The sequence below is a fragment of the Rattus norvegicus genome, chromosome 6 (genome assembly GCF_021556685.1).
Source record: "Rattus norvegicus strain SHRSP/BbbUtx chromosome 6, alternate assembly SHRSP_T2T, whole genome shotgun sequence".
Lineage (NCBI taxonomy): Eukaryota > Metazoa > Chordata > Mammalia > Rodentia > Muridae > Rattus > Rattus norvegicus.
The window spans coordinates 132953571-132978067 of NC_141539.1; the positions used below are offsets into that span (position 1 = coordinate 132953571).

A 24497-nucleotide genomic window follows, 5' to 3' on the forward strand; every position below is an offset into this window, starting at 1 on the left:
AGACACAGAACTGGTCTTTCCTCTCGGCCCATTCTGAAGGCATGGTTGTGATCTTTAACCATATTTACAGATATCCAAAGACAGTTTCTGTCTTGTTGGAACTGTCATAAATGGACGTCTGAGAAATCCAGGAGCAAGTTCGGGCAGAGAGAAACCCTTCCTATCCAGGATTGGCGGGTTTCCGTTCCAGGGAACGACTTACTGCTCCCCAAGGCTTTTCAACAAATAAATTGACAAGTACCTTCAGACTCCACCAGAAAAGCCAGTTGCTCCAAGTTTGGATTAGCTAAACTTGTGCGTTTTGGTTTTTTTGTTGCGTTTTTTTCCCCCTTTTGAGGATCAACTTTCTCTCAAAATGCCAGGAAGGCATTGTTGACACAGGACCCAGAGAGGGCAGAAGGCGCAGCCCAGTCAAGCCCAAACCTTAAGTACACATGAACGAATTGATTCAGTCTACCTCAGACTTATTTCTGAGTAATAGAGAGCAGAGAATTGGGACCAATCCTATGTTGCAAACGATGTCTCGGGTAAGGTAACAGCCTCATCTTCCACAGGCAAGCAACACGTTTTTTTGAGTACCAGCTCCGAAGAAATGTTTCACCACTGTTTTTTCCAGCTCCTGGAGAGCTTCAACTGTGAGGCCGGATTTTTAAGATAAAGGACCGGAATTCTATCTAGCTAGGTGGCATTTGCATACAAATTCTCTCTAGGGGTTTGATAAGAGAAGTAGCAAAGGTTGAGGAGGGGGCTAACTCCATTCCTAATAATTCCATGCCTCCCCTCCCCCGAATCCGGTGACGGGTTCCATTACAGCACAATTGAGAAAACTTTTGTCCCCGAGTGTTTCCAGGTCACAGCCCCAAGATTCCCCTCTGAAACAGCAGGTCCTGCTCTCCCACTATGGGGAAAGCCTGACCCGCAGGAACTCAAGCTTGCAGGAGGGAACTTAGGCCCCTGCCTTCCGGTCTCACCTGGATCCTTAGGCCAAGGTGAGCTTAAGATCCCATCTGAGCGATAGCGGCAAAGGTGGGGGGGGGGGGGTTCCCGGGCGGCCCCAGGAGCCAGGACAAAAGTCACAAGGGCTGTGAGGTCTGCCCCTCCCGGTGGCGGCTTTCGGGGAAGAGGCCACTGGCAGCTTCCAGGAGCTTCTGAAATACAATCCCTCTGGCCAGGGGTCACTCGACTTGGCGCCCGCACGGTGGGCAGAGGAGGGCGAGCGGTGGGGGAAGGGCAGCCAGTGCACAAAGGGCCCCAAGGCGGGCGGCCTTCCCGCCCTTGACCTTGGTCCCCGCCTCCATCCCTCTCCTGCAGCCCGGGAAAGGGGCTGGCATGGAGCCAGCGGTGTGCTTGCTGGACTGCGGCTGGACTAGGGGCCGCCAAGGTGCCGGAGTGGAGGTGGGGGTGGAGCAAGGGGCACATAAAAGAAGAAGGAAAAAAAAAAAGTCTAGGACTTTGGCGCGCTCTGTGGAAACCCGCACTGCAACTCCTGCAGGAGCGGGTCGGAGCGGCTACGACTCAATGGCCCCCTACCCCATCCCCCAAACCCAAAGCAAAAAGTTGCAAGAATGGAAGCTCGAAGGACGAACCCTCCCCCTAGGAGTGGCCTTTAGGCTCGCCCAGCCCCCACCCCTTCCTCCGACCTGGGCCGAAGCGGACAGGGAAGAAAGGAACGCGCCTGCCCCGCGAGGCCAGACGGCTACAGGGTCAGCTGTGCCTGCTCCCGCCCGGCGCGGGCAGCTGCTCCATTAAGCCCGGGAATTATGCATGGCCCCGGACCCGCTCTCCTCCCGCTCAGGGTGCAATCAACGTGCACGGCGAGGAGGGCGAGCAGGAATGGCCGGAGGAGGACCTGGAGAGTCCCAAGGCCCGAAAGAAAGCTGCTCATCGGAGGTCCCCAGCCAACTCAGCAGGGCCGGGGGACGGTCACCAGCAGCCAGGGAGGCCCGGGTGTAAACACCAAGGTGTAGGTGTGCCTTGTGCCGGGCTAGAGCACTGCGCAGCCGGCTCCAAGGGAGGCCATTGTGTTCTCCTGCTGAGTGAACTGGTGTCAGTGGACCCAAACTTCCAAGTGCCCTCCAAGACGACGGTCTGAAGATGCATACCACGTGGATCAGGCCAAGAAGCACAGTAACAGTCCCCTCTTCTTGGAGTCTAGGAAGGACCAGAGGCCGGGTGGGGGAAGGGCTGCTGCGGCCAGAGGCGGGAAAGGAGATGGGTCTCTTAAGCTGCAGGTTCCAGGCGCAAGGGAAATTGCATTAGTGGTGCCTTGTGGCAAGAGCCTGAGGAGGTTCAAGGTCAGAATGTAGAAGATTTTGATGTCCATCCCCACCCCAGATGACCCTCTTAGGCCTCAAAAGCACCCTGAAACCTTTGGGACCACTACCACAACCAAGGGCCACTTTCCAGACTCCTGCACTGCAGTATACAGATCCCGACCTCCTTTGCGATTCGATAGACTCTGTTTACGAAAATCACTTTTTTCCCCAGAGCAAAGGCCAGGTCAGGAAAATTACATGCCATTTTCCCCCTTCCCAGCGAATAAAGTCGCCTGGTTTGCAGGGAAAGTTTTACAAGCCAATGATGCAGGGAAGACCGCACTGTTTGGGTCCCTTAATTGGCTCGCTTTGAACTCGGGTGGGGGTGGGGCAGACCCGACTCCCAAGAAAGAATTCAGTTCTGGTCTAGGACCCTGCGACTGGCTTTCCAGCTATGAGGTGGGAAAGGGTTAAGGGAGGACCACTTCTATTTCTTTTTAAGGGAGAAGGATCCTGACCCTTCCCAGCACCCTAAACCCAGGGTGAGGTTATGAGGTCCATAACCTCAAGGGCCATCTCTAACTGGACCCCTACCCTCTATAGAAATCTGATCTGTCTTGGAAAAACTGAAAGGAAGCCACTCAGACAGTTCGAGGGAAACCAGGTTTATTCTTCCTGGACGCTAACTAGTGTGTCATCACTGGGGTGTAACCCAGGCACTGGGGCTATAGCCATTTTACATGGCTCTGCATTTAAGGGCTGATCCCTACACCTGCAGTTGCCCTGTCCCTGTAAGGTCATGCTGACAACCTGAAAGTCATTGAAACCGGCCCCTGGCTCTAGCCCCCAGATGACAGCTCTGTTGACAAATCCTTAGGTATGGCTGTTTTAGACTGGAGGTTTGCCCTGGCTGGGAGGCACATCTAAATAGTTTACCACGGGTCTAATCCAGGAGTGTAGGGTCCAGGTCCAGGTATTATGTGGGAAGCCACAGATGCCACCCCAGGTCTGAGGCTTACCAGGAGGTCTAACCTTTCCCTCCCCCGGACTGGGGATCCAAGACTCTGTTTATGAAACACCCCCCCATATAATACTAACACCCCTTCTCACATTTTAGCTTAGAAGGTGGGGAGCCAGAGAGGGAATGGGCCTAATCAAGGTCACACAACAAGAATACTCCTTCCAGGTCTCAGATCCCTGCCATCAGTTTGACCCTCCTCTCCCTGGACCTCACCTGATGGTTCTGATCAGTTGGGGCAACACAGGCAGCAGTGGACACATAACCACTGATAAGTATAGAACAGGTGAAGCCACTGTCCTCCAGGCCCCACTTCCTCTCTGAACGGCCTCCAGTAGACAGCACCCATGGCCCAACTAGGAGCAAAAAGCCTGTCTGTTACCTAACTTAGTTAAGACCCACTGGGTCCCGCAGGAGAAGTCCGCAGTGAGGACTCCTTCCCGGGCAGGGATCAGAAGCCAGGCTTCAGTGAACCACCCACAGACTTAGGCCCTACCCTGGCTATGCTGCCTCTCCTGCAAAAACGAAAGCAGTGGCTGAGTTTAGAGGACAGAGATCACACGCAGAACCAAGAGTCAAGGAGGACCGCATCTCTGCTTGCTTCCCCCGTCCTAGGTAGAGGGGGGTTCGAGTTAACTCCTGCTGCACGTGTTTACAGGATTTAATGGAGGCTTAATCTTTACAAGGTCCTTGGAAATAGTGCTACACAGCACACACTCGACAGGCATGCGTTAAATTAAAAATCCAGCAACAGAAGCCTCAACCTTCAGTGGAAAGATAACCCAGGAGGACAGGAGGAGTGGCCAGGCTGTCCTGTTTGCACAGTCATGAGCAAACACACACACACACACACACACACACACACACACCAGTTTTGTATAAGACTAACAACAGTGCCATCAACAAACCCTATCACATACTATCAATAGATAGATAGATAGATAGATAGATAGATAGATAGATAGATAGATAGAATCATACTCTAGTCAACTGCTAACTACTGACAGATAGACAAACAAACAAAAACAATAACAGACTGAGTGGGATTAAATTCTCCCTACAGCCAAGTTTCTCTCTCTCTCTTCCCTCTCTTCCTTCCTCAAACGCTTCTCTAAGACTGGGCCAGTAAGCACGGGCCATCCAGCAGACAAAGATACCCACCTAAAGGAGGGGGGACTACCCTTCTAACAGCCCGATGCTTGCACAATCCAGTAAAATGTTGGACCGCTGCTGAGAACTGAGGCCGTGCCTGTCACAGCTCTGGTTCTTACAGCTCACGAGCTGTCACAGGTGAAATGGGACCCTCCCTGGGAGATAAGTAGCCCCCCGGGGCAGTCTGTCCTGACTCGGGATCACAAGAGCTAAGTTCAGACAAGCGACCAAGCCTGTGGTAGCCCTGTCTGCTCTCCCAGTGTCACCTCTGGTCCTGTAACAACAGCTCCTGGTCTAGGGGCTGGGTGTACAGAGATGCAGTATCAAATAAAATTCACAGTAAACTGTCCATCCCGGAAGGCGGCGCAGATCATCCAGTGGTACAGGGGGGCCGAGACTCCCGGAGGCGTCTAGATTTGCTCAAACCCTCACGGTTCCACAAAATAAAACAAATGATTTGTGGGGCGGGAAATAACTTCAACAATGAGTATAAAACAGAAATAAAACGTTGTCATGAGTAAAATTCAAACAAACAAACAAGCAAAAAAAAAAAAAAAAAAAACCATTTCCAGCCTAGTCCCATGGAAATTCACACCTCACGGCTCCCTCAGCTGCCACCTGTCTCTCTCCAAAGCCTTCACAGGCAAGGGTCAAGTTTTAGGGGCCTGAGGATTTTTGGCTACATCCAGACTTCGGCATGGGATTCAAATGTCACCCCAGATGGAGTACAGAGGTACTGTCTGCTGCCTACCAGGTCTGCCAGCCAAACGACAGACTTCCCTCTCCCTAAAGACATCTACCCAGGCGAGCCAGGCCAACCCGGTCTCATCCCCTTTGATGTGTGCCGGTGGCAAGTCCTTCAATGTCTCATAGAACGTTCAAAGCCCAATTCAGTATAGGATTAGCTATATCTATTCGGAGGTTTGACATTTAAGCCAGGGAACCCAGAAAGCACACGGAGGAGAAGAGACAGGCATGACCTCTGTCTGGACCACCCAGTAGACATCCCATCCGGAACCCCGAAGTCAGGCCACCAGCACCCAACCCCCAACCTTCACCCTGGGTTCTGTCCCTCGGACGGGAAGAATATGGGCAGACAGAACTAATAATTAGTTGTCCCTATTTAACAGTAAGAAAGAGATAATCCACTCCACGGCATACATGGATTTAGCCCATCTTAATTTGGAAGGGAAATAACAAACTCCAAACAGATCAAATGCAAGTGTTCTGAGGCGTCCTGCAAGTGGGGTTATCTCCAGTTCCCAGCACAAGCCACTTATTTTCTTTCCCGAATATCCCAAGTAACGTCTTCGTTTTTCACGATGAATTTTCTGTACAGCCTGCAGCAGAGTATCCTCAGAGCAGCGTGTAAATTGTGGGGCTCACCAGGACCCCGTTCAGAAACTCCACGGCAGTGAGTTTCTAAGACCATAAACCAAGCCCTGTCTATACAAGGGTTATCCAGGCTCATCCTGGGCCCCTGCTCGGGCTTCTAACGAAGACACACATGGGCATCAGGCACACATAGCACAGTGATAGCCACCTGTCGCCTCCAAACTGGGGGTCTGCCACCTCCTGTCACTACTACCCTAAATCTCATATTTCGGAAACCTGACATCTGAGGTTAGCGGAGTGTTAGGTCTCAAACCCAGGACAACTGGCTGAGATGCCTGTTACCTATCAAAGTAGACTCTGGACTCCAGGTTCTCCCAGCATCCCTCAGTCCCTACCGTTATAGGGTTCTCCTAGCTTGTATCGCCTTACCCTAAACTTCAACTATCCAGGGTCTGGACTGGGCCTTCTCCTCCCCCAGCTTCTCTGGCCCTATATAACTGGCTATGCCAGTCTCTTGGCCCAGGCTACCCTTCTTGGTTGATGGTTCTTCTCTCTCTTCATAGCCTGCCTTGGTCTAGTCAGGTTCTCTCTAGACTTTCCCAGATGTATCTATCTCTGCGTGTTTTCTCTCTCATATCTATAATAAGCCCCTTGGGATCAGCCATGTCCTCTTTTTATTGTTTTTTTCTTCATTGAGAGAGAAGGAAGACAGCTGAGAGAGCAGACTCTTCCCTGCTGGGCCTCCTTTTGGGTGTGGACAAGGTGATAACAGGAAAAAGCAAATTTCCTTTGGAGGCCATCTAAGGAATTTCTAAGGAGAACGAAGAATCCACGTGTGAGAGCCGGACTCCGCTCCAAGACTGAGAGAGTAGGATTCCCATTACTGCTAAGCCTGGCCCATGCTCTCCTGTGCTCCCCCACCCCACCCCAGTCTGTCTCTGACTTGACCTGCCCTATGTGCTATATCACTCCATCCTCTGCAGGATGCTAAAGAGCAGCCGCAGGAGGCTGGGAAAATAGTGATTCACCCTCAGACCAGAAAGGTGCCTGGATTCAGTCCAGGGGACACCATGGCCCCCATCCCCTTTGCAGGGTGAGGTGCTGCACAAGTGACACAACGTGACACTAGACAGAGAGGTGGACGTGAACCCTCACCATCTCCCCCCTGCCATTGTATCTGGTGTGTGAGTCTCAGAACACAGTTGATGCTGCCACAGCTCTCTCAGGGAGCCATTCCTAAAGCAAAGAAAAAGTGTAGGGCTGGACGGCAGATTGCTATGGTGGAGGACCTAAGGATTGCTATGGTGGAAGGAAGACCTCAGGTGATTGGGGTTGTGTGGGTGGGGGTGGGGGCAATATGTGCACTGCACGTGTGCACCATGCCAGTGCTCTCCCCTTCACCAGGAAGCCACATGAAGGCTACAGTCATCCTTGGCTGCACTCACAGATAAGGAAGCTGACTGAGTAGAGCAGCTTTACGTCCTGCCTTTCCCACACAGCCTCAGACCCCAGACGAGTGAACCCCGTCCTCCGTCACTCCCCTAGACAATCCCTCAGCAAATGCTGTTATCTCCTCATCCCTGACCCAGGTCAGTTTAGGAGAGCGGACCTAGTGCCTGAGCGAAGTTCCTAACAGAGGCAGGGAGAGGCCACAGGAAGGAGTCACGAGGGACACACACACAGCACCTCCATGAGCGGGTGTCATCATAGGCACCCCTTACATTCTTGAGTCAGACCTCCAGCCATGAGCTTTAATTCTAATCACCCCGTCCCTAGGCAAGCCTTGAAATCAGCTACCAGGGACCTCCTCTTCCGTAGCAGGGGAGCAGCAAGAAGGTCCCACCAACAGTCAACATCAAGGATAACATTCCCTATGAGAGACACCCTCCCCAGGGAAACAGCATAGGTGTTCAGTGAATGGATGGATGAATGGATGAATGAATGAATGTCCTCCCCAGGGAAACAGCATAGATGTTCGGTGAATGGATGGATGGATGAATGAATGAATGAATGAATGAATGAATGAATGTCCTCCCCAGGGAAACAGCATAGGTGTTCAGTGAATGAATGAATGAATGAATGAATGAATGTCCTCCCCAGGGAAACAGCATAGGTGTTCAGTGAATGAATGAATGAATGTCCTCCCCAGGGAAACAGCATAGGTGTTCAGTGAGTGAATGAATGAATGAATGAATGAATGAATGAATGTCCTCCCCAGGGAAATAGCATAGGTGTTCAGTGAGTGAATGAATGAATGAATGAATGAATGAATGAATGAATGAATGAATGTCCTCCCCAGGGAAACAGCATAGGTGTTCAGTGAATGAATGAATGAATGAATGAATGAATGAATGTCCTTTAGAAGCCGAGCTTTATAAAAATCTTTTCCGTACATTCCTAATCCTCTATCATGGTGCTTCTCAAACTGTGGGTCACAACCTCCTTGGGGTCTACAATCTTTCCACAGGGATCACCTGAGAACACCAGGGAAACACAGACAGTTACTTTACACAACAGTGGCAAAAGTACAGCTATGAAGTAGCAACCAAAATGATTTCACAGCCAGGGTCACCACAATGTGAGGGACTGTATTAAAGGGTTGCAGCGTTAGGAGAGAACCACTGCTCTGTCGTTTAAAACAACGGAAAGTTCACAAACTATGACTATCTCCAGAAAGACCTCGCCAAGGAAAGCATAGGGACAGAGTCCACACTCTGACTGGATGACTGGTCAAGTCCCAACTCAGCTCTCACCTTGGAGACGCAGTTAAGGACAGGGGGAATCTCACCTACTTACAGAACAACACCTCTATCCATCTCTGGGCCCTGCTTCTAGAAGTGTCTGGTTGAGAGGAAAGGAAGGCTGCTGGAACAAAGTGAAGGCGGCAGACTTCAGACCATGTCACTGTCACAGCCACCCCACCGTGGACTCAGCCACAATGGCCAGCTAGGAGCAGAGTCCCAAGAATCAGCAGCCACCTGCTCACCGGCCACTGGCAGGGACCAGCAAGGCCAGTGGAGATGGCAGCAAGACCTGGAGCAGCTGGGAAGGGACCCTGAAGCCACAGCCGGGAGGCAGGAGCAGGGGTCCCATGGAGGCCAGCGTGCCAGGGTGGCCTGGACAGCAAGCATCTGTAAGGATTTCCGGAAGCCTGGGGGGAGAAGAGTCCGTGATTCCTAGCTCCCCCTCTTAAAATATAAAGGCTCAATTATCTCTGAGCAGCTTGCTTTACACATGAATTGACACATTTATTTTACAATAAATAACTGAAAGTTATCTGGGTTTCCTTTACTGTTAATCTACAGAGAAATAATAAACAGGCCTTGTCTACCAAGCTACAAGGACTGCAGGGTCCTCAGAATTCAATTAAGCTAAAATAATTAATGCTCTCGCCATATTAAATTACGTTATACATTTGAGCCACTGATGTTTTATTCTTTAATCTTTTCTTTCTATTAAACGAAAAAAAGAAAAAGAAAGAAGAAGAAGAAAAGTTGATACCCGAGTAGGGAAGGACCAGGAGACTCCAGGGTGGAGAGGAAGGGTGGGATGGGTTTTAAGAGGAGGAGGAATGGTCAGTGGCAGGTGACACAGAATGCTTTGTGCCTTTGATTAGAATAACATTTCAAATGCTTGGAGCAGACACATCTCTTTAGACTTCTAAAAGGCTTATTTTACATCATAGTTTCTTCTAGAATGAAGAAACCCACCCCTCCCCTTGCTCCTCTTGCACCGCCACTGGACAGACAGACCAAGGATATCTCCCACCATGCATAAAATAAAAATACTGTGGGCCATTAACAGTATGAGGGGAGGAAACAGGGGGAGGGGGTTCACAGGGGAAGCTGAGGGATAAGGACGAAGCTGTGAGGAGATTAACCACCTTTTGAAAAATCACATTTCGTTGCTTTCTTAAGCAAACTTCCCCACAGTGATCCCTAGGCTCTCATTGGGAAAGACCTTCAACATAAAATGAAGATTTTGAGGCTGGGTCAGTGGATGAAAGTCAAGTAGGGACTAGCTACCCCTCAAAGGCTGCTGTGCACTGCAGACGCCAGGCATCCCCACACTTCTGAAATCCATCCCAAGCGGAATGTCTGGCAACACAGACAAGGGATGAGACACCCTTTTTGCCTTAAAGGTGGAGGTGTTGTGCAGGCCTTGTCTGCCTGCCCCAGGCCTGGCTATGCTGGTATTTTCATGCCTGATTCCCACTAGGACACACACCAGAAAGTCAAGCTGAGGCCAAGCTGGCCCACAGATTTTCCCTACTGCCCCTCCTGTGCCTGTAGGAGGTTTCAGATTGTCCAGTTTCTCCCAGTGTACAGGAGGATAAACTGGAGCCCAAATGTGGCTTGTGGTGGAGCTGGCCTTGCAGTGACTCTGAGTGCCTCTAGGTGACTCGAGGTACTGGTCCATACTCCTGTACCACCTCCTAAGAGGATGCAATGCAATCTCCCCCCACGCCCCCCGCCCCCATGTCCTAAGAGCTTTGTGACCCAAACACCACAGGGACTGGCTTCACATCTCTCCATCTGGCTGCCTATTTGAAAATGCTGCACAGCCGGAGGGACGCCCCCACAAGAGACAGTCTCCTGCCAAAGCTCTTCTGGAGCCCCTCTTTCTCCATCATCACACAAGACCTGCTAGGATTACCCACTCCCCGTTGGCCAAAGAGGAAAATAAGGCCCACAGTCAAAAGGCAAGCCTCGAACCCTCATCTGCATGAATTCTAAAGCAAAGCAATTCATCTTGCTGTCTCATTAGGGGAGCACAGCAGAGGGAGGCTCTCACATTCCCCAGAAGCAGAGGCTTTGGTTTGCACACTGCCTGGGAGACTCTAGCATGTCGTGGTATAGCCAGGAAGGACATACAGCAAAGTCACCAAGTGGGAACGTCCCACTGAGGGGCACTGGTGGTACTCGGGGCAGAGGCTCCATATGTGTTCTTCAGGTAGACAGAATAGTTGTCCAGGTACCAAACAGTGTACCAAAAAAGAATGCCCGCTGCTTCCCCGAGGGATTAGAACTCAGACAGATTTCCCACAACCTGAGGGTCAGGTAAAAATGGGGAACAGGCTCATGAAAAAGAGGGTCTACCCCCTTTCTTTCACAACAGGGGAAACTGAGTCCAAAGACAGGAGGGTAGATAGTGCCATCCGCAAGTGCCTTGCAGGTACTGCCCCACTCAGAGTCACCTGCGTCCTCACGGCAGTCGATACGAGGGGAGGGGGAGGGGTCTCCTGAACTCCATCTTAGAGACGAGAAAACCACCGTTTCCAGGTTGGAAATAACAGAGCCCAAACCAAGCCTGGCTCCAGTGCCAGGGACTGGGCCGAGATCACCAACAAAAAGAGAACCGAGCCAACCTCCAAATTTCCACCTTGTGCTCCAGGCCACTTCTGGATTAAACACAAGATGGAGTTTCCTCAGCAAAAGCAAAGTAGCCAACACACAACAGCCAGGCCTCCCTCAGCTGTCTTCCCCGGAGAGTCACCAGAAAGGGGAAGCCCCAGATGGTGACCCAGAGGCCATCTTGAAAAGCTCTGGACCTCCTGGGAATCAGTACTTCGAGGTCAGGGAGTGGGACCAGCTGGGGAGGTAGCTTCAGCCACCACCAGGTAAGCAAACATCGTACCTGCAATGTTCTCCTGCTTGGGACAGATGCCTTTCGTGGGTGACAGTAGATGGTCATCTTCATCGGGGGTGACCTGGATCCCGATCTCCACTGGTTCAGACACTCTCCTGAGCTCAGAGCGAGAGGAAGGCGGAGGGCTTCCCTTGTCCAGTACCTTGTCGTAGCAGGAGCCCAGGCCCCCACACTGTTTCTTCTTGTGCTCTATAAAAACCAGGATGTCCCCCAGCGGGAAGTTCATCTGACACTGGCCACAGGTGAGTAGGTCAGGGTCGGGGCCGCCCACCATCAGCCCCAGGCTGCTAGGCTCTTCTATCTCCAGACCCTCATCTTCCTCGAGGATAGCAGCCTCCACATGGTCAGCCTCTGCTGGAGACAGAAAGGAGACAGGGAAGGGACAGAGAAGACAAAGATGGGCTTAGGTGGTCACAGACTAGTTAGTTCCTTTCACCCTTTCCCAGTGAGAAACGAGCCCCTCTGCTGCCAGCCTCTGTGGCTCCCCACATCCCCCCAGGACTGGAGCTCACCATGCCACCACAGCCATGAGGTCAGCATAACAGCACCGATTTTGGGCTCCCTAGAACATGCCCTGCCAACTTCTCCCGACACACACGTGTGTGCACACGCATGCCGCACGCACACCCTGCCTGTTGCCCGCAACATCGGCTGGAGACAACTCTCTCTCGCACTTCTGGGTATCTGGGCGTCACTCAGGGAGCTTCTCACTCCTGGTCACTGATTTGGGAAGCCTAGCAGCATTCTTTAAGCTGTACCACGTTATTCCAACGGGTGGCCTGGCTGAGGAGGAAGGAACCGCTATGCCCCAAGCCCCACTCCAGCTGGAGCCGTGCCTTCCCTTCAGCAGCTTTCATTCACGTTCAGGGCCTTCCCCATTCATGAGCTTCCTACTCACATTCTTCTACCTGAGTCCTGGCCAGGCACCAAACTGGAGAGACCCAGACAGGCGTTGGAAAGCCAGTCCTGCCCAAAGAAAGAAGCACAGGTGCTCGGGGACACGGAGGGGGAAAGCAAGCTGGAGGCACCCTGCGCTCCTGCTCAGACCTCCAGGCCCTCGTAAAATTCTCACTGCACATAGCTCCCCACCATCCTTTCTTTTCATTCCGAGAAAGAAAACGGCCTCTTCGGACTGCAAAAAAAAAAAAAAATCACTTCTTGGCAGCTCTCAAACCACACTTTCGCCGGGCTGGAAGTTTTTAAGATTTCTTCAGCAGTCACTACACTTCCTTTTGTTGTTTATGTTATTTTTTCTCTGGAAAGGGGGCACGGGACCTAAATATTTTGAAGCTAATAAATGCTTCAAAAATCAGCCACTCCCTCGAGGGATCTTGGGAAGGCACGGCAAAGTGCCATAATAAATCAGAGCAAGTGGGCAGGGGAGCTCTGTGTTCCCCTCAGGTCTGGGCGCTCTGTCTGGGATGCTTCAGTGTCAGCCTTGAAGACAAGTGGCCAGGTCTCCACTGGAGCTGGGGACAGCCACAGGTCTGACGCTGAGGAGAGAGATAATGTCTAAGCTGTCCAGCAATCAGGACTGGGTAGTGATTGGCACAGAGGAACTGGAGGGGGTGGGGAAAAGGGGGAGACATTCCGTGGCAGTGAGGTTATTAATGAGCCAGCGCCAAACTGGAAAAACTGAAGGAAAATAGTCTGTGACATCTCCAATGCTACGTGAAGTCACCGTTCCATGTTCTCTCAATAGAAGCTTGCTTGGGGCCTAGGTGAGTCCCTGTGCAAGACTGAATGCAGAACCTGACGCAGGCGATGTAGAATGGGCAGCTAGAGCCGGGCAGGGAGAAGAACAGGTATCACCAATGGGAATCACACCTTGAGTCTCTGCCCGTGGTTACCGGGAGGCAGGCAGGGCCCTCTGTGAATTAAATGTAGAAGACACGCACGGGGAAACACTGCAGTTCAGAAACACCCCGAGAGCGTGTGTGTGTAAATCCTAAATCTGTTGTCTGTAGATCATTAATAACAACAAGCAAGGGGAAAGAAAGAAAGGAAGAAAGAAAGAAAGAAAGAAAGAAAGAAAGAAAGAAAGAAAGAAAGAAAGAAAGAAAGAAAGAAGAGAGAGAGAAAGAAAGACAGACAGGTAACGGTGACGTCCTCACCACGCCGCCCAGAAACCATTAACTACACTTGAGAAAGAAATCGGAGTTTACTTAAAAAGGAGCTCGAAGACAATGCTACGTAATTAATTTACCAATTTATCTTATGAAAAGCTACCCCCGCCATGGTTAAAATGTAATCACAGCCTTCGAGCTGAAGGTTCGAGGGAGAGACTGGATTCCCGTAAACCGTTTGTCAGGACGTAAAAGGTAATTATTTGGTGCCTCCTTTCCCTTTAATAATCTAACATTGAGCAATACTGTTTATATTGAAAAGCTTGCACCTTTAATTACCAATTACACAGACATAATTCCAGAGCCAAAGGAGAGGGCTGCGCAAAGAGTCCCTTAGAAATACAAGGATGAATTGTGCCCAGCACACGGAAAAGGAACACTGACTGATAAAGAGGAGGAGGGGGTCAAAATATTGTTCGGTCAGAAAAAAAAAAGGACAAAGGAAATAAACTGAAAAGCAAAACAAAGGGGGGGTGGCAAAATGAAATTGAAATTGAGGATTCAAACTAAGCAGGGGGAGGTGCTCTACCCCAGAGGGCTTCAGTGCCCACCTCGAGCACGCCTGGCAGTGCAGCTGGCCCTTATAGACTCTGATTAAAAACAATAAACCCATACCTCCAACCCAACGCTGCTCTCCACGGAAAAGGGTGTCTTTTTGCCTTTTAATTGAATCCACCTTCGATATTATTATTACTAATTATCGTTATTATTAACTTTTTCAGTCACACCCACCTGGACAGTTCTCATATTAGGAGTCCCATCCTCTCAGCAAGGAGGGTTCAGGCCATGAAATTTCAAGGCGACATTCTAACTCCCAAGAAGCACAGCCCAGTATAAACATTAGGAAAGGTCATATACTGCTAGCCAATCACAGTATCCTTCCCTCTCCACTCCTCCTTTGACCAAGACTCCAAACCAGCATTCTTTCCTCTGTCATATCTGGTTGTATGTCTGTCTGTCTATCCTCTCTGTCAGTCTGTCTTTTCACTACCCTCATGCAGCAAGCCCTGTGAGCCCCCCACCCCACCCCCAGTCATTGGGTGTGAAGGTTTCCAATCCTGTTTATTACACAGCCGTTCTGAGTTCTTCCCCCATATAGGTAAGCTAACCTGGAGTAGCCAAAGCCCTCCAGGAGGGCAGGCAGACAGACAGACAGGCCGTGCCAGCACAGGCTCAGAACTTAGATCTGGGCTTCTACTACTAAAGGAGTTAGGAGGAAAAGAAACCAGGAGAAAGGTAAAAGCCACCTCCCCTCCTGCTTTCAATGTTAAAAGCAAAATGCTTGCCTGTGACAGCAGGCTTGCCCTGTTAACGCCAAAGAGTGGGGTTTCCTCTCCCACCCCCAGCCTAAGTCTCTGAACTCTGGCCTGTTACTAATGATTCTCTCCTGAGGGAGGTGGCAAGGTCGCCCCCCACCCCATCATTCAGGCAGGAGAGTCCTACTGAACCCCAACTTCTGGGTTAGAGTGAATGGACCAGGCAGCTGACTGGGCCTGAAAGCTCGGGCAGAAGCTCTCAGAGACACACCAAAGGCTGTGGTTTCATTTCCTCTGGCAGCGGATATGGGCTGGGTATGTAGTGTGTGTGCATATGTGAGTGAGTGAGTATGTGTGTGTGTGTGTGTGTGTGTGTGTGTGTGTGTGTGTGTACACGCGTGCGCCTGCTAAGAACTGTATCTATAACGGAAGAAAGAAAAGGGAACAGAACCTATTGGCAAGTCCTGAGAAAAAGGAGGCTGGTCCTCTGGGAACCCTGCTCGACTGCCCTGTACTGAAAACATAGATCTGGCCCAGACACTTGTATCCCCCAGCTCCGAATCACCTTGGAGGACTTAGCCTCTGTTTACACGGGCAGAGAGTCCCAAATGCTACACAGAGAGAAGAGACAGATGAAAGCAGCCATTCCAACCTCGAAGTTTAGAAACCACCCCCAGCCCCACCTCAACCTCATCCCGCAAACTCAGCCTTAAAAAGTAAAGCATTCCCCTGGAAAGATATGTGCTTCCTTGAAAAGCTCCAAGCGTTAGGCAGCCTGCACACCATTACTGCTCTCAATGCACCACGAGCCGAGTAAGAACAGCAGTTGCTAAAATGTTTGACTCATTAAGAGGAAATGAATGGACGGAGGCAGCAGCAACTTGCTCAAATGTAAGATTCCACAGGATTGGAGAGGGTTTTCAATATTAAATTTAAGACACGTGAACAAATATATATATATATATATATATATATATATATATATATATATTTGTACACACACAGAGAGAGAGAGAGAGAGAGAGAGAGAGAGAGAGAGAGAGAGAGGATTTTCCTTTATAACAAAACCACATTTTATTTACAAGGCTGGACCTCCTCCCAGCTGGTACACGCATTTAGAGGCAATGAAATCAGGCTTCACTAGTAATAATAGTCATTTGCTGTTAAGTGGAAGGGGAACCCTTGATCCGAAGGCAAACTTCCCTCGTCTCGGCTCCGCTGGGAAGGAATTTGGGACAGAAGACAGAAATGGAAAGGAGCTGTTCACACTGGCTCAGCCAAGCAGCCACCAAACCTCCATCAGGGCTCAGAAGGCCTTACGTAGCCTGAAAGTCCCCTATGTGCACACAGATCCTAGGACCCTGCCTGCCCTAGACCATCAACAACTGTAGAACTGTAGGGCACCTGCCTCTCAGGGAATTCCAGCCAAGAGATCCGCTGTCTTCAAGCCATTAGGTGTGTGCACGCACACACACACACACACACACACACACACACACACACACACACACTCCTGCAAGCACATTGCTACAGACTGCAGACATGAGTTCCTGTCCCCCTTTGCTTCTGCTCAGTTCCAAATCTCTACCCTTAATGACTGACCCACAGTCATTAAGGTATGTGGAGACAGTAAGGAAGGGTCGGGGGTGGGTGGGGGGACAGGTATGCTGCCAGCCTCACAGCCCCCATCACAATGCGTATGGATGTTTACAAGAAGTGTCCAGCACCCACTAAGCATCCATCAAGTTCTGCCTCCTCTGACTAGGGACTTAACACTGGATACCCAGGAAGCTAGAGCCTTGGCCAGCTAGCCCGGGCTTACCAACCTTCTGCAAAGGGAGCCTCTCATTCTATTCTGGGTGGACACTCAGGAGGGGCCGAGACACCAAGAGACACAGCAACAGTAACACCACCTACACACGTGCCGGCCGGGCAGAGCACAGCACAGCACATTCTCCCATCAATGTTTAATTTATTAGATCCAAGGGAAAATAACCGACACAGGGAGGGGAAGGCTGGGTGGGAGAAAGCAAGAGTCAATTCTCGGGGAAGAAAATGATCTACGGCTAGATGACGCAAGGCGCTGTGACGACGAGAGGTTTTTATGAAGTTCTCCAACTGAGGGAATAATGAAATGCCCACAGAGGAGGGGATGGAAGCCAGAATGAGGCACATGCTGAGAGGAATGTCCCTCTGGGACCGCCAAGGGTTAGGTCCCCACCTAAATAACAAGGTCCAGTACAGGACCTGTGCATTCTATTCCACTCCCTCTACCCTGCCCCTCAGTGGATTTAGAAGTCCTACAAGTCCCAGGTGTCACTTCCCTGCATCCCCATAAGACCTCCAAAAGCCACCTCCCTGGAGGAATAGGGACACATACACACCAGGTTGCCACCCTGCCTGCTTCATGTGTGCACACAACTCAAATTGAAATTTTCACCTTTTTTGTTTGTCCGTTTGTTTATTTATTTGTTTGTTTGTAGGGTCTCTCTGGGTAGCCCTAGCTACCCTGGAGCTAGCTCTGTAGACCAGGGTGGCCTTGAACTCAGAGATCCACCTGTCTCTCCCTCCCAAAGTGCTTAGGATTAAAGGTGTGCACCACCATACCCAATCTGAAACTTCCCCCACTTCTGACAAGTGAGATAAAGACTAAGAGGAATCAGCCATCGCAGAACGTGAGGAGAGAGTGGGTTTCTCCTCTGGGGAACTGACCAAGATCAGACCTGGTATGATCAAGGAGGGGCATGATGGAGCCTAGTCAGACTTCCTGGAAGGTAGTAGGGAGTTTCTGAGCCACAAAGAGGCCCTGGCTACAGGGCAGACCTCACTTATACAGCCTTGGTTGACAGACTCTAGGTAGGAAAATTCAGTGATGGGGGCTGGGGACCCCCATCTGCACAGCTTGTCCTGTAACAGCTTCACCTTGGGGGAAGTCAGACTGATTAAGAACTGCCTCTCAACATCGCCTAAAATGCTCTGCAGGATTAATTAGTCCAAACCTCTCTCTCCCACTGCACAAAAACACGGTTCAGGAGGCCAGATCCCCTCAAAACTAAGCGACTAAGGAAGGGAAAAGGTAATTTATACTCAGGTATTTCCATTGACCCTCACCATACCAAAAGCTGAAAATCTACACCCAGGACAGATGAGAATGACTCCACTTACGCTTTGATAACAGCTGCCTTTAAAGGGGGGAGGGGGACCCCATCAAAGGCAGAAGACCTTCTAAACACATTTCCCCATGAAAGTGCAAATGCTTCCCATCTTCAGAGCCACGGTGGGGCTGGCAATGGCCTGACAGAAGAGCGTTCTCTGTGGCCAAATGAGAGCATTTGTTTTGTTTAACATTTTGGGTTCTCAAAGATACAGGGGGAGAGTTTCCATGGGTGCATAGGCTATCTCCAGGGGCATCCGGATACTCAGAGACGGCAAGAAGCCCACAAGGGTTCTTCCCACATATCCTCTCCAGGAAATTTAAATAGGACTCCAACTTGGTCCTCTCTCATTTGTAGCAGAGCCTGTGTCTGAGCACTTCTTAATGGAGGGAATCCTGGCACTCGGCTTCCTAGAGTCTCTCTGCACGCTGTTCTAGAAGGCCCCTTAAAGCGGTTCACAAATGTATTTGTAGTTTAGCAATTCAGTAGAACAAGGTCGTAAAAAGTTATAGCAAAACAGAGGATTTTTTTTTTTTTTGCCCTCTTTTTTACTTTGAAGTTACTTAATTTTGTGTGGCCTGGCATTTTGCTGCAGTAAATAGCTCGGAGCTGGCTAATTCCACACCCAAGCAAATTATCAGCTGCCACAGAGAGAGAGAGAGAGAGAGAGAGAGAGAGAGAGAGAGAGAGAGAGAGAGAGAGAGGGAGAGAGAGAGGGGGAGAGAGAGAGAGAGAGAGAGAGAGAGAGAGAGAGGAACGAGAAACTTCAGCAACTACACAAAAGACGTGCATATGTCAAAATCCAGAGTCCCCTGAACACAGCCCTGCTCAATAAACAAGAGGCTGGCTGCTGTGCTCGTCTCTCTCACAAGCTCCTGAGAGGGGCTATGTCCACCTGACAGCTTCCTTCAGGCCATTTTTAGGCACATCCTGGGAAAACCAAGCACTCAAGGACGGCAGTCCACAAACTACAGGCATCATGGGGAAGAGAAACATGGACAAATCCCACAGGGCTGTATTTAGTTCCCTAGGAACTAGATTTATGAGATTGGGGGAATCTGCTCCCTGACCGAGGGCAGAGCACAGAAGACACCCCCCAGGCAGGATCAGTAGGAACAGCTGTATGACCCAGGACCACCATCTTCTGTCTCCTCCCGACCAAGCAGAAGCTACCCTCCCTACAGCTAATGAAGTCCTCAGGACAGGACGCTCATTTAGCATCAATACCTTGATCATGATCATGTGGTGCAGGGCACAGCCCTCCCAAAATGGTTTATTTCTCACCACCAGCATTAACCTGGGGACCAAAATCCATGGAGAGTTTAAGCTAAAAGAAAGGCCCAACCGGGCAGCCAAAGACTCCTTCCTTCGTGAAAGAGAGAGGTTCTCACAGGAAAGCATCTAGCCGCCTGTCCCATCACCCCTTATAATTTTTTTTTCACGAATTGAATGTCTGTGTTGGTGAGTAATCGCAGTATGGGAAGGTCCCCAAATTCCAAGGCAAATGATTGAGGGTTCCTATAAACTGAATTAAAAACAAACAAAGCAAACAAACAACAACAATAAAAAATAAATAAATAAATAAATAAACAAACAAACAAACAAACAGTTCTCTGTAGGCCATAAGCCGTTTGCCCAGACCCAAGACTGAGAGGTGCAACATTTCTTCATTTCACAGTTACCCTGTGTTTGCCTGCATGGCCTGCTTGCAACTGGCCAGACTCAAACATTAGATGAAGTAGAGACATCATCAGATAAATGGCTGGCCCTCTTCCTCCAGCTGATGACAGCTAAGGCTTTTGTCTGACCTAATTTATTTCTCTTTCAGGCTAGAATAAAGCATTTTCCTGTGTCAGGGCAAGCTCTCCAGCCCATCCGCCGAACTCACGCACACCACTCCAGTTCACTGCACTGTCTGCAGATCTCATGAACTCGAAAGCTAAGACATCATAGACCTAGAAACCCCGCAATCAACGCACGCAGCACCGAAGCACTTGTTTGGGGAGAGACAGAACTTCGTGACGTGCCATCTATGAAGGTAACTCTCTGGGGTGAAAGGTACGCTGCCCCCCCCCCATCACCCCCCCCCCGGCAAGCACAGGCCGCTTGCAAACAAACTCACCAGCACTATTTGAATTGTGCTGTATGGGAAAGAGTGCCTGCTCCCTTGGTTCTGTGGGCTCGCTGCGGAATAGACCGTATTGAGACTGTTATCAAATCGGAACTGAAAGGACTGCCATCCATCAAGTTGTCTTGGGTCCACGACTCCCTTAAGCAGCAGTCCACAGTGATCCCCCCCCCCACCTCCAGGGAACATGCGCTAAGATGGGGGCCACCTCTAAACCGGGGACCACTCTTCCCAGACTCCCTAGGTGGACAGTGAATGCTTAACCAACAAAACAAGGTGTTCAGAATGTCCAGACCACGGACAGACGAAGGGGGAGAAAAACACTCCTTCAGGAATAACAATTTTAATTGTTTAAAAAGAAAAGGAAATCGGAGGAACAGAAAAAAGGCCTCCCCACCTGCCAGGTAAGGGCTTACGAATCCATAGCAATGGCTTGAAAATAGATTTCTCAAACTTATATTCTCATTTTTGTCCTGCACAAATCTCTACAGGAAAATCAATATTACAACTTCACGCTTAAGACATTTTGCAGCGACACAAACTGCAGCGGCTGCCGTTGCAGCCGCCGCGGCCGATGTGCTGATGGACGCGGGTTCCCAGGCATAGCCGCCGAGGCACCGCAGCCATGACACGGGCACCGAGCGCCCCCTAGCTGACGAGAGGCGCTAGGCGAGGCTTGGAGCACCAGGCTTTTACCCTTAACCAAAAGCAAATTCCACTGAAAGTTTACTTTGGAAAGTGTTTTATCACAACAAGCAACAGAGAGTGCAAGACGATGAAGACGGGAGGTGAAAAATGGTTGCATAAAGGTGAGGAAGATCTATCAAGAGTCAAGTCTGACTAGGGCGTTCAAGATCTCCTAGCTGCTGTGGGAAGCTGGAGTCTGTAAGCAGACTGATCTTACGTGGGTCCATTTCACCCGAGACTACTGTCAAATACACCTTCCCTCTGGCCAACGAAGAGCTTTTGGGTCCTTTGGTGGTGAGCTGAAAAGTGCATCTAACCATCTAATCTCTCCAAGTCTCTAAGGCCGGGTCCCCAGGAGCAACTGCATTCACCCCAAGACTAAACAGCTGACCTTTTTTTTTTTTTTCTGTTATGAAACATTCTGAAGACTAGACAAATTTCGCCAAAGCCAGGGCCCACTGCAGATAGCGGGCTCCCCCCTCCAGACAGGAAGCAACTATATATACAAAAATCTTCGAATAAGAGAAGAAAAAAATCTCCTCTAAAAATATGAGGGGTTGTTAAAATGGGCTCGTGACTGTTTTCTCTCGGGTGTGAATTACAAATGAATAAAATCAACCTGGCATAACACCTTTGACGAACACGTTTTTATTCTCGTGTGGAATCCGAGCGGCTGACAAACCAGACTTCTAATGACACGGGGTTCCCTTCTGTGCAAACAGCAGACAAACTTCACTGCCTCTACCCAGCTACCAAAAAAAAGAGAAAAAGAAAAAGAAAAGGAGAGAGAGAGAGAGAGAGAGAGAGAGAGAGATAAAGGGCCCTTGCCTTATGAAATTTATCAGAGACGCAGTTTAGTAAGGTAAGTGGACCATTAGAGGTATAACTGTACCCTAGGGTTCAGACAATTGTGAACGTAGCGGCCTTTAAAACATACAACCACCACAAAACCCAATCTGAAGAGGTTAGCATGGAATTAATACAACCAGCCTAACTTCTGTGGCAAATCTTGGGTCTCTGGCTGTTGGGCAAAATCACGAATGCATATAGAGAATCGCTATCCTTCCTTGGGAACCTGTTGGTGGCTTATTGGAAAGTTGGCGTCATTAAGGGCCTATATAATTCACCACTCCATTTTGCCTCCACGGTTCTTCAGAAAACCTTTGAGCTTTTCCACGGCTCTCAGAATACATTTCCTTTGCCTGACCCTGCTTGGCATAGCTGGCACAAGGCCCTTCCCTCTGCCTGGCCAGCGGCTGCTTCTTCCCTCCCTTCTACCATCACCCCCCCCAGGCTATTTTGTGTTTGTTTTTACTAATGTCTGTGCCTGCCCTCCCGTTTGAAAAGCCGCATCCATCTGGGTCAAACATTTTGAAACAAACCAGAAGCCCAGGTCTTCTATTGCAGCTGTCTCCCACCCCCTTAGCTGCCTCAGTCCTTTTCCTACCCATCCTGCCTACAGTAACCTTAACACACTAGGAAGAAGCCCTTCCCCTACTCCCGACACATACACCAAGATCATGGATGCTATTTTGGGGCCTTTCTGGTTTCCTGGACTATCAGTGATTCGAAGTTGCATCATCACCGAAGAACCTTAAGCTACTGCCCCACAGGCCCAAGGCTGCCACCCAACTGAAAAAAAAAAAAAAAAACGATCGGCCACGTCTTAGATGGTTTCCTTCAGATCTAAAATCTCACATGGGAGTGAGTGTCTGTAGGGGCTGAGACAACACCTGCTCGGCTGCCCAGGCCTTTTGCAATCAGAGCTCCTGTATCCCATGCTTCATAACTAGTCACAATCCCCAGGCTACACTGTATCTCCTGCATCCCGGTCTTGCTACCTCTGGGGTGATACTGCACGGACAGAAAAGCCAGCTGCTTTTCTGAACACCTTTTGAACCGCTCTCCCTGCTTAACCCCCTGAAACAATGCCCAGGCTCCCAGGGTCCCCAGAAGGCAGGTAGAACTGCTCAGCAGCCTGGCCTGCTGCCCCCTTTTCTCTCCAGCACTCTTGCCTTCTCTGCCTCTGCAAAAGCATCAGCTGGCTTTTCCCAGCTGCTCAGAGCAAGGGTGAGACAGAGAACCAAATGCATGGAAGGATGTCACATGAAGCACCCCTCACCCCCAGGCCCAGCTGCCACCGGTCCCTCTGGTCAGAGCTTGCTCAGGATGTCCCAGGGATGCCCAGAGAAGGACAGCAAATCTATCTGCCTTTCCCCTAATACTGCAAATGACCCAGTGTCAGGGGCTACCAGCTTCTCCCCCTTCCCACAGACCCCCCCCCCTCAAAAACAATTCTTGCAATTATACAGGGGATGGGGGTGGCAGCAAACTGCCTCTTGGACAAATTAGGGTCTGGAAGTGTGGATGTTTTAACAACCACTTCACCTAAAGGTAGGAAGTGGACTGTAAAATAACCCATGGCTGCAGCATGCTAAAGGAAGAAAATAAATGTCAAGTGGTCAAAAGGATCTTGATGAGACCAGGCTCAAATTTGGCTGCAAAACATTTTGTTTTAAATGCAACCAGCAAGTCTCCTTTGACATTACAACATTGAAAAAAATAAAGGAAACTTCCCTTCCCTTCTACCCGTAAGAGACATCCCTCTCCCAAGAACCTCACTTTAATATATATGCCCCCCGAGATAATAATAATAATAATAATAATAATAATAATAATAATAAACGCACGAATTCTTACTAACGTGTCTGCGGTAACAAAGGAGAGATGGGAACAGCAATAGCTTCGAGCAGATGGCTCCTGTGCTGGGTTGGAGGGGAGGGGAGAGCCCCTTTATATATTTATTTATTTATTTAAATTCTTTAAAATATAACATAAATATTCGGCTCTCGACTGCAGGGCAGTCAGTCCTCAGCGGCGGCCCGTCATTCACAGGCTTCTCCAGCTCCAGCGCGGGGAGCCCGGCCCCAACGCAGTGAGGTGAGCGAAGAATTGCAAGATTACAACCTGCCTGAGGTCTCGATGGCACCCAGAGGAAATTTTATTTCTATTGCAATAAAAAAAATAATAAATAAAAAGCAACCGCAACCAAAAGAGAAAAAAAAAAAAACCCGCGGGGAGAGACTCGCGCTGGCTGCGGCCAGGGCGTCCCAGAGCTCTGCAAGCCGACCTCGCTGGTGGCAGCGCCGGGACCCGGCGGGTTCCGGGAGAACTGTGTACCTGCGCGGCTCGCGCTGGCGTTTTCTTTTCTAAACGAACCCAGCTGGGGCGTTGGAAGCCGCTGAGTGTCTGCCCTGCTGCCTGACTTTGCCAGCCCCGCCACTTGCTTGAAATCCGGCGGATTTGCACTGCGACCTGCCTTGTTTATTTAGATGGGGAAGATGAAAGATACAGAGATAGAGAGATGGATAAGAGGATGATAGGTATTTTCTCCCCTTCCTTTTTTTTTTCTCCTCTTCATTTTTACTGTTACAAGAGCATCCCTCTTTTCCCACTCATGACTCTTTTTTTTAACTCGTGGCGGGGATTTTTTTTCACCAACCCAAAACCTCCCCCCACACCTTTTTTTTTTTTTTTTTGAGTTGGGGGGGAAAGAAGACAAGACCGTCCCAGGAGACGGAGGTGGGGAAATGAGGAGGGGGTGCTCCAGCCCAGCAAACAGCTGCGCAGCTGGATTCTTTTGCAAATAGCGAGAGGAGGGGAGGGGACGGCGGCTTCGGAATCCTAGCAGCGGCGCGGTCGGCGCCCTGCCTGGCGGGGCGCAGCGACCGGGAAC

The 24497-nt window shown here is 50.1% G+C and overlaps 1 protein-coding gene and 2 long non-coding RNA genes across 9 annotated transcripts in view; 2 read left to right on the forward strand and 1 right to left on the reverse strand.

The window, feature by feature from the left end:
• Bcl11b (BCL11 transcription factor B) overlaps positions 1 to 24497 on the reverse strand; it is a 93108-nt gene that overhangs the window by 67224 nt on the left and 1387 nt on the right. For 3 of the 6 annotated variants that reach the window (XM_087553502.1, XM_087553501.1, XM_087553500.1), the window contains exon 2: positions 11398 to 11760. In XM_087553502.1, coding sequence (XP_087409628.1) covers positions 11398 to 11760 — 363 coding nt within the window. 6 annotated transcript variants of the gene reach the window in all.
• LOC103692702 (uncharacterized) lies at positions 846 to 9036 on the forward strand. Of its 2 annotated transcripts, none has more exons than XR_015622568.1 (3): positions 846 to 989; positions 6462 to 6628; positions 8596 to 9036. It is a non-coding gene; the product is annotated as an uncharacterized LOC103692702 (long non-coding RNA). The 2 variants fall into 2 exon arrangements; XR_015622569.1 differs by having other exon boundaries at positions 874 to 989; positions 6465 to 6628.
• On the forward strand, positions 19144 to 21387 carry LOC148005462 (uncharacterized). The gene is made up of 4 exons (XR_015622571.1): positions 19144 to 19407; positions 19775 to 19984; positions 20310 to 20478; positions 20566 to 21387. It is a non-coding gene; the product is annotated as an uncharacterized LOC148005462 (long non-coding RNA).